Here is a 14077-nt window from a genome sequence, read left to right as displayed (position 1 = left end):
CATTAATCCAAACAAACCTTTATGCCATTGTTGGAGAAGATCCATCAACAGGGGCAAAGTAGTGGTAAAAAAAACAACTGCAAAATGCAAAATTGAAAATGTATGTATTTCCCTATGGACCTAATGAACCTCCATACCAATTTTAGTGAAGATCCATCCACACCCAATGAAGTACTTACATGGATATACAACAGACAGTACTGTTATTTTAATATAGATGATGCCAGTGCATTAGATCTGGATGTGATGTATTCATGATGTCATATCTGCAGTTTGGGAATGGAGAAAAATAGTTCTCTGTAACAGGGAACAGGAAAATTGTGATCCCTATTGTTGGGAGTTGGACATCACATAATAAAAAAGTTTTTCCAGCATTATGTAAGCATGAGTTCCATTATAGTGTGATAATGTACAAGCATGAAACAAGTGTCTTCCAGGAACATTACAATAAATTTCAAAAATTGTCAGAAATGCTTAAAAATGCAAGGTACATAGTGTGAACACTGTATTGGGATATCATTTGCTCTAGTAACAAAATTAAAGTTTGAATTTTGTATCTTATTTATATAGTTATTATATGTAATTATATCACGTAATAGCTTATGATAGTTTTATGTTGATTTTCTCTTGTATACTAATTTCACATTCATTAAACTCATTTGGAGCTCAGCTGTTTTAATGAGGTCACAGAACTTGTATTTCTATTCATTTGACATTTGGCAACTTACAGTAGTAATCTCTGAACTAATTACTGACTATTTGAGGGGTTATGTTGTAGACAAATGTAATTGAAGCTTCACCTGATATGATGTTGGATACTGAAAAAGAATGGTATTATGGAAATGTGGAAAAGGAAAGACGTGGCCCCTACAGTTTCAAAGAGGTAAGCTAGTTATTTTTATTTACTATAATATCACATTTGCTGATTCTTTTAGTTTCACATAAAATCTCCACACCATGAGTGTGGTGTAAGAATTTTACTACTAGTGGTAAAACTGAAAAATTAACTCAATTAATTGATATAATAAATTAACTTGAGCTTTGTTTAGTACCATACAAAACAATCAATTAATCTAACCTATTACTACTACAAAAGTAATCAACTAATTAAAATTAGTTATTTTTATTATATTATTAATATTTACCTAGTCTAACCTTGCCTGACCTAAAGAAATTACTATTTTTACATTTTAATTAATTTTATAATAATAATGATTACTAAACTTGAAAAACGAGAAGCAAATTACTTACCTGAGCATTCTTTTTTCTTGCCTTTAATTAATGATAACACTTATTCCTACTTGTTTTATACTAATGGTAATAATACAATCAATAATTTTTATTTAACTAAATAATACAACAAAGAACATTGAATAATAACATGCAAAAAGTAGATGCTTTTCCTTAACTATCACAATTTTTCTGCAACAAAAACAATTACAAAATCATCCAAGCTAGTTGTTATATTTCCCATAGTAATGAAGCTTGTACTAACAATGAAATTGAAAATTCTCCATTCAGCAAACAGTGTAATATAATACAACATTTGTTAGATGAAAACTTTAGCTTTTTATTGTTTGTAGATAATACAAAATTAAGCATAAGAGAGAACTGTTAACAAATCCTGAAAGAAAGGATATCACAAGTAGATGTGGTAAGAGAGGTCTAAATTTCTATTTGGTGGTTCCATAATTAAATAAAACTGAAGGCTATAAAGATTATAGTTTATCTGAGCAACTATGATTTTATATTTAGTAATTCATATTGATTATTATACTTATTAGAGAGGTGGTGGATAAAATACAGAAGAGATGCCTAGACAAAAGGTGTAACTTGGTGAAATTCAGGATTTTTTTAAATATTGCCTTGTGTAATTAAGAACTTAAAATTTGTATAATATTGAAATATAAATATGTTGTATTTATAAAATACAATGCAACAACTGCCACGAATTCTGTATTGGAGAAACAAGCAGAAAAATGGAAATCAAATTAAAAATAAAACACCTTTACACATTTTTTAATGCTGCAAATCAAATAAGCACAATATAATTGTAGAAAACTCTAACATACCAAGTAGAGAAACAAATGCAAAATCAAAGAAGCCCTACTTATACAACAACTCAAACTAAATTTGAACTGATATCAAGGAACACTTTTATACCTTTATTAATTAATAATGTTACATCTAACTGCAACGCCCCCTACAATCTCATTCTCATTCACGCACGTCCCTAGGATGTGTTCAGCAATGGTCAGTTTCAAACTCTCTATTAACCTGAAGATAGCTTAAGAAGGTCAAAATCATGTACTGTACTTTATTTCAATTAAAGTTTTAATATCCATACCAGCCATCTGTATAATGCATTTTTACTTCAAATGGGTTTCTTGTCATCATGTTCTAATTGGTATAAGATAAACAAAATGTAGATTGATAAAAGTTTGAATGTAAGTAACTAAAACCTCATGACAAGTAACGTACAGTTTTTTTTCCCCTTGATATGGATTTTTGTACATGGTGAGGGGACCTCCCAGAGAAGGTTTTGTTCTTACAGTTTACCTCCTCTGGGATCTAAACATCCACCTGCGTGTTTGCTGTGTGTGGTAACCCGTGAAGGGGAGGAGAGAATCCTGGTGATTGAGGGGTCTAACTCTAACACACCACTTTGACCTCGAATTCCTATAGACGGGCAGTCTTGAGGTTGCCTCTCCAGGCTCAATCAGCTAGTCCATTTGGTCCAGGGTCAACTGAGTACCAGCATAGGACGTTGACAACGGGTGTTGTGGACATTGTGCCTGATACTGGTGTTCGGGTATAGTGCTCACGAAATCCTAGCATTGCTGCAATGCCCTTAAGGCACTGTAGTGCATTCCCTTGTAGGGCTCCATGGTGGGTGGGTTCAGTAAGCACTGAAAAATTTTCTGTTTATTATGGTGACTACTAAAACAAAAAATAAACCATCGAGAAAAACCCGACTACTGGAAAATGACCAGGCATTGATGAATCTGTACAGCCTAACTTACCACTTGAATCTGTCCCGTGATTCTTAATTTTGCATTCCTTAAGTGACAAATCTGTAGGGCAGATGTCACCATTTTTTATTCAGAAGGGCTTGTTGGCTCCCTTAAATCAGTAAAAAGAGCTATGTTTGGGAGACATCTCAGTGGAAACATCTTCATCACAGCATTCCAAACTTCTGACATCAAAGGCCTTAGGGGACATACCCATTGAGGTTACTCCTCATTCCACTTTGAATACTTTCAGAGGAGTCATAGTTGAAAGAGATTTAAGGACTGTCCCTGAATTAGAGATCCTCGCAGGTCTTACAAAGCCAAGGTGTCACAGCAGTATGCCAAATCTTCACTCAAAAAAATGGAATTCTGGAACCAACAAATGTTCTAATACTAATACATTCACAGTACCATGTCCTCCCACCACGATAAAAGCAGGATATCTTAATTGTAAGGTGCGACCTTATATTCCAAATCCTGTATGATGTTTCCATTGTCAATGATTTGGTCATTCAAAACAATCATGCTGTGGTTCTTTGACCTGTGCCCGTTGTGGTGGTAAAGACCATAATGCCACCGAATGCCAACTCAAACCACATTGTATAAATTGTAATGGTACACATCCTTCTTTTTTTACCTCTTGCTCTAAATGGATAGAAGAAAAATAAGTAGAACATCTCAAGACGCATTAACAATCTCACTTACACGGAGGCTTGAAAATTATTATTACCTGTTCCATCCAGAACTTATGCTGCTGTAACCTATTCTACTACTACTACAGTAGGAGTCCAAACAAACCTTACCCTGTCCTCTACACAATCTTCACCAGCAAATCTTAATGAAACACTTCCCAAAATTAACACAGTTCATGAATCAGTGTCTCCTACCATCTCTGTCCTAACCACACCTTCCAGTCATTGCTGAACTTCACCTTCTTCAAGTCAAGATGTTTCCATGGGGTCTTCCTCTCTTGATACCCCAAAAATTAAACAAACCACTCGTCTGCACCCTCATTCATTAGTAAGTATACCGATAAATTCAGACTCGTCCGTTTGAGCTAGAGCAGGATCCATAGAGGGTGATAGACCCACATTCAATAAAGAAAAAAAACGCGGTTGTAAGTAGAAGGCCTCTTTACCATCTTGTCCACTGAAATAATTACACAATCTACAATAATCCAATGGAATTGTCGAGGTTTCCAATCAACTATGACTGACGTCAAAGATCTGATTGACTTTTATCATCCCATATGTCTTTTTTTGCAGGAAACATTTCTACAGCTCATAAATACAGTTACTATCCGACATTATTCATTATACCGGAATGACAGACTATGTGTAGGATGGGGACATGGGGGAGTTGCATTGTTGGTTGATCAGCATGTGCCCACTCTGTTCCTGTAATTAACCACACTCTTGGAGGCTGTAGCCATCCATTTCTCCTTGGGTTGTACCATCACTATTTGCTCTATATACCTTACACCTGAAACACATTATAATCAGTCAGACCTTGATACCATCATTGAGCAACTGCCAACCCCCTTTTTAATCTTGGGAGATTTCAATGGGCATAATCCCCTTTGGGGTGGATTCCATATTGATATGAGAGGGCGCACCATAGAGCATATGCTCCTGAACCACAACCTGGCTCTTACACATATTTTCATGCACCCAGTCAGTCATTTACAGCTATAGTTCTTTCTGTCTGTTCTCCTTTGCTACTCACTCACTTTTCCTGGGAGATTGACATCAATCCACGAGGTAGTGATCATTTTCCTATCATCTTACAAGAAATTGGCTGTGATTAGTACCACCTGACCAATGTACCTTGGTGGAAGTTGGTCCAGGCCAACTGACCTTCTTTCACTACTCTCTCAGAACTTGATCCTGCCGTCTTATGCAAATCATCCATGGATGATTGTTTAGCAACAGTAACCAACAATATTATACAAACTGCTACTCGATGCATCCCTAAAACCTCGACATGTTCTCAACGGTATCCCCGCCCTTGGTGGAATTCTACCTCTTCTATAGCACCAAAAACTCAGAAACGTGTTTGGGATAAATTTCAAAGATTTCCCCACGCTCTCAAACTGCATTGCATTTCAGCAAGCCCGTGCACACGCCCGGCAAGTTAGATGTCATAGCCAGAAGGAATCTTGGATTAAATACACCTCCAGCATTTTTTCAACTACCAGCACAAAAGTTATATGGGATAAGATCCAGAGGGTGAGTGGAAGATATACTTTTGCCCCTCTTTTTATCTTAATATCTGATGGCCACGAAGTTGCAGATGCACAGAGCATAGCCAGTACTTTTGGGGACTTCTTCTCTTGTGTATCTAGCTCTTTGAACTGCCAAATTGTATGCCATCTCTCTTGCCCTAAATCATATTGAAATAATGCAATATACAAATTGTACAATATGTACGGATTCACTCAGCTGTCTATTGGTCCTGGAATCATTCCATGATAGTCACCATCCTCTTCACATCACTATCGAAAACATCTTTCTATCTCATCTGTCTCCGTCCAATTCTTTTGGATACCAGGTCATGTTGGTATTTGTGGGAATTTTTATTTTGACTTGAACCCAGGACTAGAAAGGCCAACTTCAGGTGACTGACAGTAAATTCGATCTTGATGCTTCAGTCTTCCTGGCATGTCTTAATTTTACACATTTTAGTTTTTTTTTTTTTTTTTAACTGAACCCAGGACTGGAAAGGCCAACTTCAGGTGACTGACAGTCTTCCTGGCAGTTCCCAATTTTACAAATTTTACTTTTTACCTTAATTACCCTATACCTCTACTGTGCCACATCTTGTCTGGCACAGATAGCCTTGTAGCTTTGTGCCAAAAAAACATTGAATATCTACCTTTCTACTGAGAGTTTTTTCAGTCTGTCTAATACATAATGTCTTTATGTCTAAGATGTATCTTTTTGTGACATTTCTAATTTACACATTAGTACTGAAAGTGAACAAACTCTCATCACTTGTGAAACTACTGAATAGTTTTGTATCAGGTTATGGGAAAACAGTTTTTGTTCAAAAGCACAGAATTCCTTTTTAGAGAAATATCTACTGGCAATTAATATGTAGAGATTGATGCAAGAACTTGGAAAAGTTGTTACTCACTGTGTACATAGTAGATTATAAACTTAAAAGTGAAAACAGTGTTTATTTGTTTTGAACTCATCTGAAAGAGTGAAGAAGAAATTGTGAATAATGTTGTTAGTTTCAGTATTATAGGAAAAAAAACAACAACTCTAGACTTTGAAGATTTTTTTCATTTCCAGATGAAAGATCTTTGGAAGGAAGGAATTTTAGATGCCAAGACTCGCTGCTGGGCACAAGGAATGGATGGGTGGAGGCCATTGATAAATATTCCCCAGCTCAAATGGTGCCTTCTAGCTACAGGACATGCTCTCATGAATGAAAGTGAATTGGCTAATCAGATTCTTAGAATACTGATCCAGATTTGTGAGTATTTTCCAAGCAGGTAAGAAGAATTAAATTTAATGTTCGTAAAAAAATTCCATGGTACTTGCATAACATGCATATAGAATAACAGTAACAGATTTAATTTTGTATCATTCATCATTTACTAGTAATTTGAAACATACTTCTTACAAGTATTCATCTTCTTATGACATTTTAACTACATGGATGAATGGTGGGGAATAAAGTGTGCATGCCACAACCTTTTCAAGGAGTGCCATTCAACATGCTAATGTATGTCGTAACAGATGGTATGGGTATTGACACTTTTACTATTAAAGCAGAGAACTATGTTTCAATCTTCTTAGGTTACCTTCAGGTTAATGACCCAGGTTAATACCCATACCAGCTGCTCTGAGATACATTTTTATTTTAAGTGGGTTTCTCATCATCAGGCATTCAACATGCTATTATGTATTTGTCTGATTTCATGACCATTTGTGATAGAGAAGAGTTAAATAAAAATGAAGTAATTTAAAAAAGCTGTAGATATGTATTTTGGATGTTCTATAAGTAATAAAAATGCAACATTTAAATTTTACAATGAACAAAAGTATTCTTATTCTCCACATTAACACCATTTTGTTTTCTGACTTTTCAAGATTTGAGTCAAACTGACATCTTCAATTAATAGCAAACACATCTTAAGTACAAATAATTTTGTAGTACATTTGATTTTTTGCTTATAACAGACTTGTCCATTTTAATAAACGTTTGACTCAATTTATGTTGATACACATAGTATGTTTGGAATTATTGTCAAAATTACCTTTCCAATAAGGTATTAATCTAGGCACATTCATTTAATGTTTTTGGTGGATATTATGAATTTTGAATATTCTTAGTAGAATGTATGTATGTCACCAATTTTCATTCTTCATACCATTGTTATGATAATTATAGGTTTCAAATGTTTAGTTAGTTTGTTTTTTTTATTACGCCCATAGAGATGGAGATGGCGCTATTGTCCGCCCTCTTCCAAGGGTAAAGAGATTGCTCTCTGATGTGGCTTGTTTACCTCACATTGTACAGGTTAGTGATCTCTTTCAGAACCTTTAATTTTTTATTCATAATCTCATCAGAGTATAAACTAATAATATGTGTTTTAATTCTGTAACGAATATTAATAAGTAAAATATTTCATTCTCTAAAATGTCAAAACCTTTAAAAATTCAAAATTTTGGTTTATTTTGCAAGTATTTTATATATTTTGATTTTTACTATTTTGTATTTTAAAACATTTAACTTGTTTCTTTTATGTCCCATTACATCTTGTTACAAGTAATTGTGTTTTTATACCTTAATTATTTCCATAGTGATCAAGTTAATTTCACTTACAGCATTGTAGATAAATCAACACTCTGTGTAAGTTTCACTACTGAGCCATATAAAATGTACTGTAGCTAATTATACAAAATGACCAACATTTCATAAACTTTTGAGATTTTTATGAAAAATTTCAATGGCTCATTATCAGGGAACTTGCAAATCATTTCATTGAATAATAAAAAATATTTGTAAAGCACCAGGTTTTTGAAATTGGCATTGAAATAAGTTTAAAACCTATTAAATCACATTAAAAAACTTAAACTTTGGTAGTGTGACTTATTTTTTTTGTTTTGTAGATACCAAAAAGCAAAAATATGATGTGTGACATTGCAGTGGTATCACACAACAGTAAAAGCATTAATAATTCACTCAGTTGTTTTCTATAACATCCATGGAACTTATGTTTGTTTTTATACATATTATGCCTTCCTTTTTTATATGTATATATATATAATATTCTGTTATTTTTTTAATGTTTCATATTATTAAGTTGTTTTTTCCTATTAATTATGATTTTCAGCTTTTACTGACATTTGACCCAATACTCGTAGAGAAAGTAGCAGTGTTGCTCTCTCTGGTCATGCAAGATAATCCAGCAATGTCTCGACTGTACCTAACAGGCTTCTTCTATTTTATCCTTATGTACACGGGATCCAACCTACTACCCATTGGTCAGCTCCTACAGGCAACTCATGCTAGTCAAACCTTTCGTTCAGATGAGGTTTGTTACAAACGTGAAAATATAATTATACTCAAAAGAACAAAATTAATTAAGGAAAAGATTCTTGTAACTTTTTGTTTGTATAAAAGATATATTTCAACATCTTTGTACAAGAAAGTTTTATTATAAATTGTAATTCTCAATTACAATCTCATCACTGGTAATCAAAGGTTGTTAAAACAGCTTTGACATACTGAACAATGGAATAACATTATTATATATTATGCAGGCTAGAATTATAATGTCCATAATATTTTTATTAAAACTATTTGTAGTTCTGTTTATTCTGCCCCCTTTTATTTTATTTTTTGCATTGGTGTGATTATTTCTGCTTTCTTTTTGATGAAGTTTCATTTCCAAAGGTATTTTACATATGTGACATGCAAGTGTATTGTGCTTTCTCTACTTTCTATAGTGATGTAGAAATTTTCAAAATATACAAGTTAGCTTCTCAGTCTCATGGTGGCATCATGTGGCCCAGAATTATTAGTTACTGATCCCTTCGTGGGACAATATGTCTGCAAACTTACTTTGCTAAAAATCTTGGCTTTGATTCCCCATGGTGGACACAGCAGATGGCCTAATATGATTTTGCTACAAAACAAACAATTAAAATTACCTATTACCAATGACTTCATTTCTCTGTTCTCTTTAGGAGAGGATATTGTTTCTGCTAACAAGGATATTTCAGTATTGTTGGATGGTTTGGCACTAGAACATCCTTTGCTGGTTTATTATGGTGTTGACTGAAAGTGGCAACAACGAGTGTTGTCGGGGACATAGGTCGCAAGTTGACACCACACACAAGACAAAGAAACAAGTTTACGTACTACAATTGAATGTATTTTCTTAGTTCATTTCTCTTCTAGATAATCTATGGGTAGGACATCTATGGGTTGAAAATCACCATGTTTAGTTCAGGAGCAGTCAATCTAATGAGTGGGGAAGCTAAAGAGCAAAACATAAATTGAAGGAATGATTTGTCTGCTCCTTCATTTAGATATGTATACTATGTTTTTATGCTATTTTGTTTGAGTAATAAAGGTTTTGTGCATTCTTATCAAGTTGTCCAGACTTTCAGATTCCATATCTAAAGATGAAAACTCATTTGAATTATCTTTTTCATAAATTCATTTCATCTCCAGGCCTCATTGCAAGCTTTCAACAGTTTTTTTTATAAAGAGATAAACCTCCATTGGCACAGCAGTATGTCTGTGGAATTACAGCTCTAGAAGCTTGGTTTTTAATACCTGTGGTGGGTAAAGCAGAAATAATCTTTTGTGTACAAACTACAACAATAATAGAAATAGGTAAATTCTAAATTTATAGTGCTGTATTGATATTATCAGGCCTTATTTTGCATAAGATTGAAATAGGACAGACTATTGTGGAACTCCCAGTTTACACCAGGCATTTTTTTCTGCCATACTCTCCCTTCCCAGTTTATCAGGTTGAATCTGTTTTATAGTATTATCAAATGGTTACTACATGTTATCTTAACTACCTTTTTTTTGGAGCAGATTGACACAGGAATTTGTCATCAGCCTATTTTTTTCACTTTAGTTTACCCTATTTTATCAACTACTACATGAGTTAAAAATTCTTGCATTTTAGATCAAAAAAGGTTTTGAAAACTTTCTTCTCATTAATAGTAGGTTTTGAAGATTCATAGTCATGATTTTATCTTGAATGATATTGAATCCTTTTTTTGAGATCAAAAAGGAATGTGTACTAGTGTTTTTTGGTGAAGTATATCACATTATATCCACATGTGACCTCACCTTGTTTCCTGTCCATTTCGTCTATATTCATGATGATATCATCATTGACAAATTTTGATCCTTTCCCGTAAATTTTTTTTTTACATCTTCACGTTTCCCAATAATTTTGATATTTAACTTTTGAATTCCATTGTAATTGCATTGCTGCTGATATATATTAAACTGTGATTATTTCCTGAGTTTATACAATTATCCATTTTATATGTCATTTTTGTTATTTTGTTTTCTATCTGGCATTTGGCTGCCTTATATTTTTCCCAGCTCACTTAGTACTTATTTTGTTCTGTAGTAACTTACATCATCTACTTAATAGAATCTGTAGTGTGTCAAATTATCTATTTATTAGAAATTGTAGTGTCTCACATTATCTGCTTATTGGAATCTGAAGTCTCTCACATTATCTGTTTGTTAGAATCTCAAACTTGAAAAGGATTATCAGTAGCCTATTTTTCCTGAGTATATAAATCTTGTTATACTCTACATATTAATTCCCATAGACAGCATTAGTTGTTTTTAGGCTGCACTCTTGCACATTTACTGGACTTTCTGGTGGTTTCAACTACAGATGTGTCATTATCAATACAATTTTCTTTTTATTTTTATGTAAAGATTTTGTTAGTGGCAACAGTTAACTATGATTATTTTTTGTCAACTTAAATTGAGAAATACTTTTTCATTTGGCATATTTATTTCTCTTGTTATGAGTTATAAAACAAAACATTTTGAAGTTTATTTTCTGATTATGTAGAAATAATGTTTTTAGTCTTTTTGCCGTATTGTATTTTGTGAGAGTAAGACATGATGTAGACTCAAGCTAGAAATTATTTTTCTTCCAATCCCATTGCTCCCCAGTGGCACAGTGGCATGTCTGAAGACTCACACCACTAGAAACTGGGTTTCAGTATGCAGGTATCCTATTATGTAGCTTTGTGCTTAATTTCAAACAAACCAATCACATTTTTAGTTGCTGACATTTTAAAATAATATTACCAAATACTGATAAAAACTAAGGTAGTATATTCCATTAAATGAGCGAAAGAACATTTAAAATTTCAGTTTTTTTCTGTTTTTGTTACATTTAAAGTATCTATATCGTAATCTTTCACATAAAATACCATCTGAAATCATAAATGTTTTTTTTTTACTATTATTATTGCACAAATGCTTATTATTGGATCAGTGAAGAATGCCACGATACAACTTGATAATTTTTGTTAAATACTGAATCATGCAGTGCTTTATAACACTGTTTTTCAATTAAGAATATAGTAAACTTTTATAATTATAGAATAAGCTTAATAACTATTTGAATTGTTTGTTGTCATTTTTCCATACAGAACCAATCATCTAGTATCATGCAAAGAAGTATACTTGGCCAACTCCTGCCTGAAGCTATGGTTTGCTATTTAGAAAACCATGGAGCAGAAAAATTTGCTCAGATTTTCTTAGGAGAATTTGACACCCCTGAAGCTATATGGAACAATGAAATGAGGTTTGATGTAGTCATAATAGTACTAGGTATTTGTTTTAGATAAAAACAGTTTTGGTTTTTTTACTGTTTGATGTAAATATTTATAATAGCTGTAAACTTGAATATTTGAATATTTGTAAATTACCAAACAAAAGAAGATAAAAAATTGACTATACCAAATATGTAATATGGTCAACTTTTGTCTCTTCTCTAAAATGTGTCATTTCAGTATGGAAAAGAAAGAATTCCTGATTGGCTTATGTGCATTAACTCTTTCTTTCATTGCTTTTTTTGCAACAGACCAGTTTTGCCATTTGCATGGCTCATCAATAATGAAACATCCTGAATCATTTTCTGTAAAAATATGTCAGATTAGTTAGTTGGGTATAATTGAAACATAAAGAATAAAAAATTGTAGTTGCAAGGTCTTTGGATTTCTTATCTATTAAATTTGATGTGTATAGTACTGAAGTTGCACCCAGCAATTTGCAAATGAAATATTATTAATGTATTTTGAAAATGGCTGGGATGGGTACTAAAACTTTGATTAAAATAAAGTACAGAATAAAGTTTTGACCTTCTTTAGTCATTTTCAGGTTAACAAAACTCTCTATGTTAACCTGAAGACAACACCTAAGTAGCTCGAAATGTTGTTCTGTACTTTATTCTAATTGAAGTTTTAATACCCATACCAGCCATTTTCAAAATACATTTTTAATTTAAGTGGGTTTCTCGTGATCATGAAACATTACACAGTTCTTTAATTCAAGTTTCATAATATAATAGTAGATGGGACTCATATGCTAGTAATGGAACATTTGACAATAAAAAGTTTTACAAAGGTGGGTTGATTTGTCCATCAAATGGTGTGAATGATATTCAGAAAATCACAATTTAATATAATCTGCTAAATTATTTCAATACTTAAAATACCAAACACTGAATATTTCTATATACTTTTGACATCTGATACAACATGCAAAGTGTTTATTTTGTAACTTATATAGAACTATATTTTAATATTTGTGCTACCTAGAGTAATTTAATATTTTTTACAAGAAACAGTTTCCAAAATACAGTACAACATGTTTAATAGTGTGTAATATCATTTCATTGAAAAATTTTTATTTTTGAAATCTCTAAACAGAGTGTACTTTTAACTTTTCTTAGGCGACTTATGATAGAAAAGATTGCTACCCACATATCAGAATTCAGCCCACGTCTTCATTCCAACACCAAAGCCTTGTACCAGTATTGTTCCATTCCAGTGATCCAATATCCTCAATTAGAAAATGAACTCTTCTGTAATATTTACTACTTGCGACACTTATGTGATACCTGTCGTTTTCCAGACTGGCCAATTAAAGATCCGGTAAGAACTACACATTAGATTCGATATTGTTCTATAGGAAGAATAAGTATAAAGATGGAAACTGTTGTAGTTGACAGTTTTTCATTTTATTATTATTATTAAATTAGTAGTTCAAATGCTCAATGTAATTTTTACTCAGACACTAAGAAAGCCTTGTTTAAGAAAACAGCGTATCACTTACTTTGATTTTAAAAGTTTAGGTAACCTTTTTATTGAATGATAATTACATCTGAGTTTAGTTACTATTTTTCCAAGTAGCTTTTAACTTCCTTTCAAACTGTGAAAAGTACAAGTTGATTATATTATTTTACAGAAGTTTAAAAATCAACATTACTAATCTATATTTCAGAATTGAAATTTGATAGGCTATTGAGCCCTTCCATGACAATTGTGCTGAGTCAGTGTGAAAAAAATTTTGAGCTATGAGAGAAAGCACCTATCTTAACAATAACTAGTAGTTAAAGTATTCAAATTATATTTATGTTTGTTCTACTCACAGCTGTTGTTGGCATTTAATATATAGGTTTTATTTTTGGAATAACAAAAAACATATGCAGTGTTAATGAAATAAGCAAATTCTGCCACAGTTATATGACTTTCCAGAGTTTTGTTTTCCTGTTTTTGTAATGTTTATGTAATGTTAATATTGCTGTATCATGTTTTGTACACTAAAATGTTTATTTGAGAGGGAAAGAAACTGATATAATCATAGACATAGTTAAATTCTTGTATTTGATTTTATATATTTAGAATAGTTTCATTGTTTCATACTATACCACATGATTATTATTACTAATACAGAACAAGAGCAAATAAATCAAAACCAAAAACATTATTTTGTTTGAAATATTGCATAATGGCTTGGGACAACAACAAAAGAAATTTGTGTGGCAG

General features: G+C 32.4%; 1 protein-coding gene across 1 annotated transcript in view; it reads left to right on the top strand.

Moving 5' to 3' along the window:
* The window catches only part of Rme-8 (receptor mediated endocytosis 8), a 170910-nt gene that overhangs the window by 102072 nt on the left and 54761 nt on the right, over nucleotides 1–14077 (top strand). The window contains 6 exon segments of the mRNA XM_076472799.1: nucleotides 779–883; nucleotides 6308–6510; nucleotides 7457–7541; nucleotides 8359–8559; nucleotides 11678–11832; nucleotides 12982–13183. Coding sequence (XP_076328914.1) covers nucleotides 779–883; nucleotides 6308–6510; nucleotides 7457–7541; nucleotides 8359–8559; nucleotides 11678–11832; nucleotides 12982–13183 — 951 coding nt within the window.

Source organism: Tachypleus tridentatus, chromosome 12, assembly GCF_004210375.1.
Source record: "Tachypleus tridentatus isolate NWPU-2018 chromosome 12, ASM421037v1, whole genome shotgun sequence".
NCBI classification, from domain to species: domain Eukaryota; kingdom Metazoa; phylum Arthropoda; class Merostomata; order Xiphosura; family Limulidae; genus Tachypleus; species Tachypleus tridentatus.
Note: the sequence above shows the minus strand (reverse complement) of the source record. Positions and strands in the feature narration are given on the sequence as shown.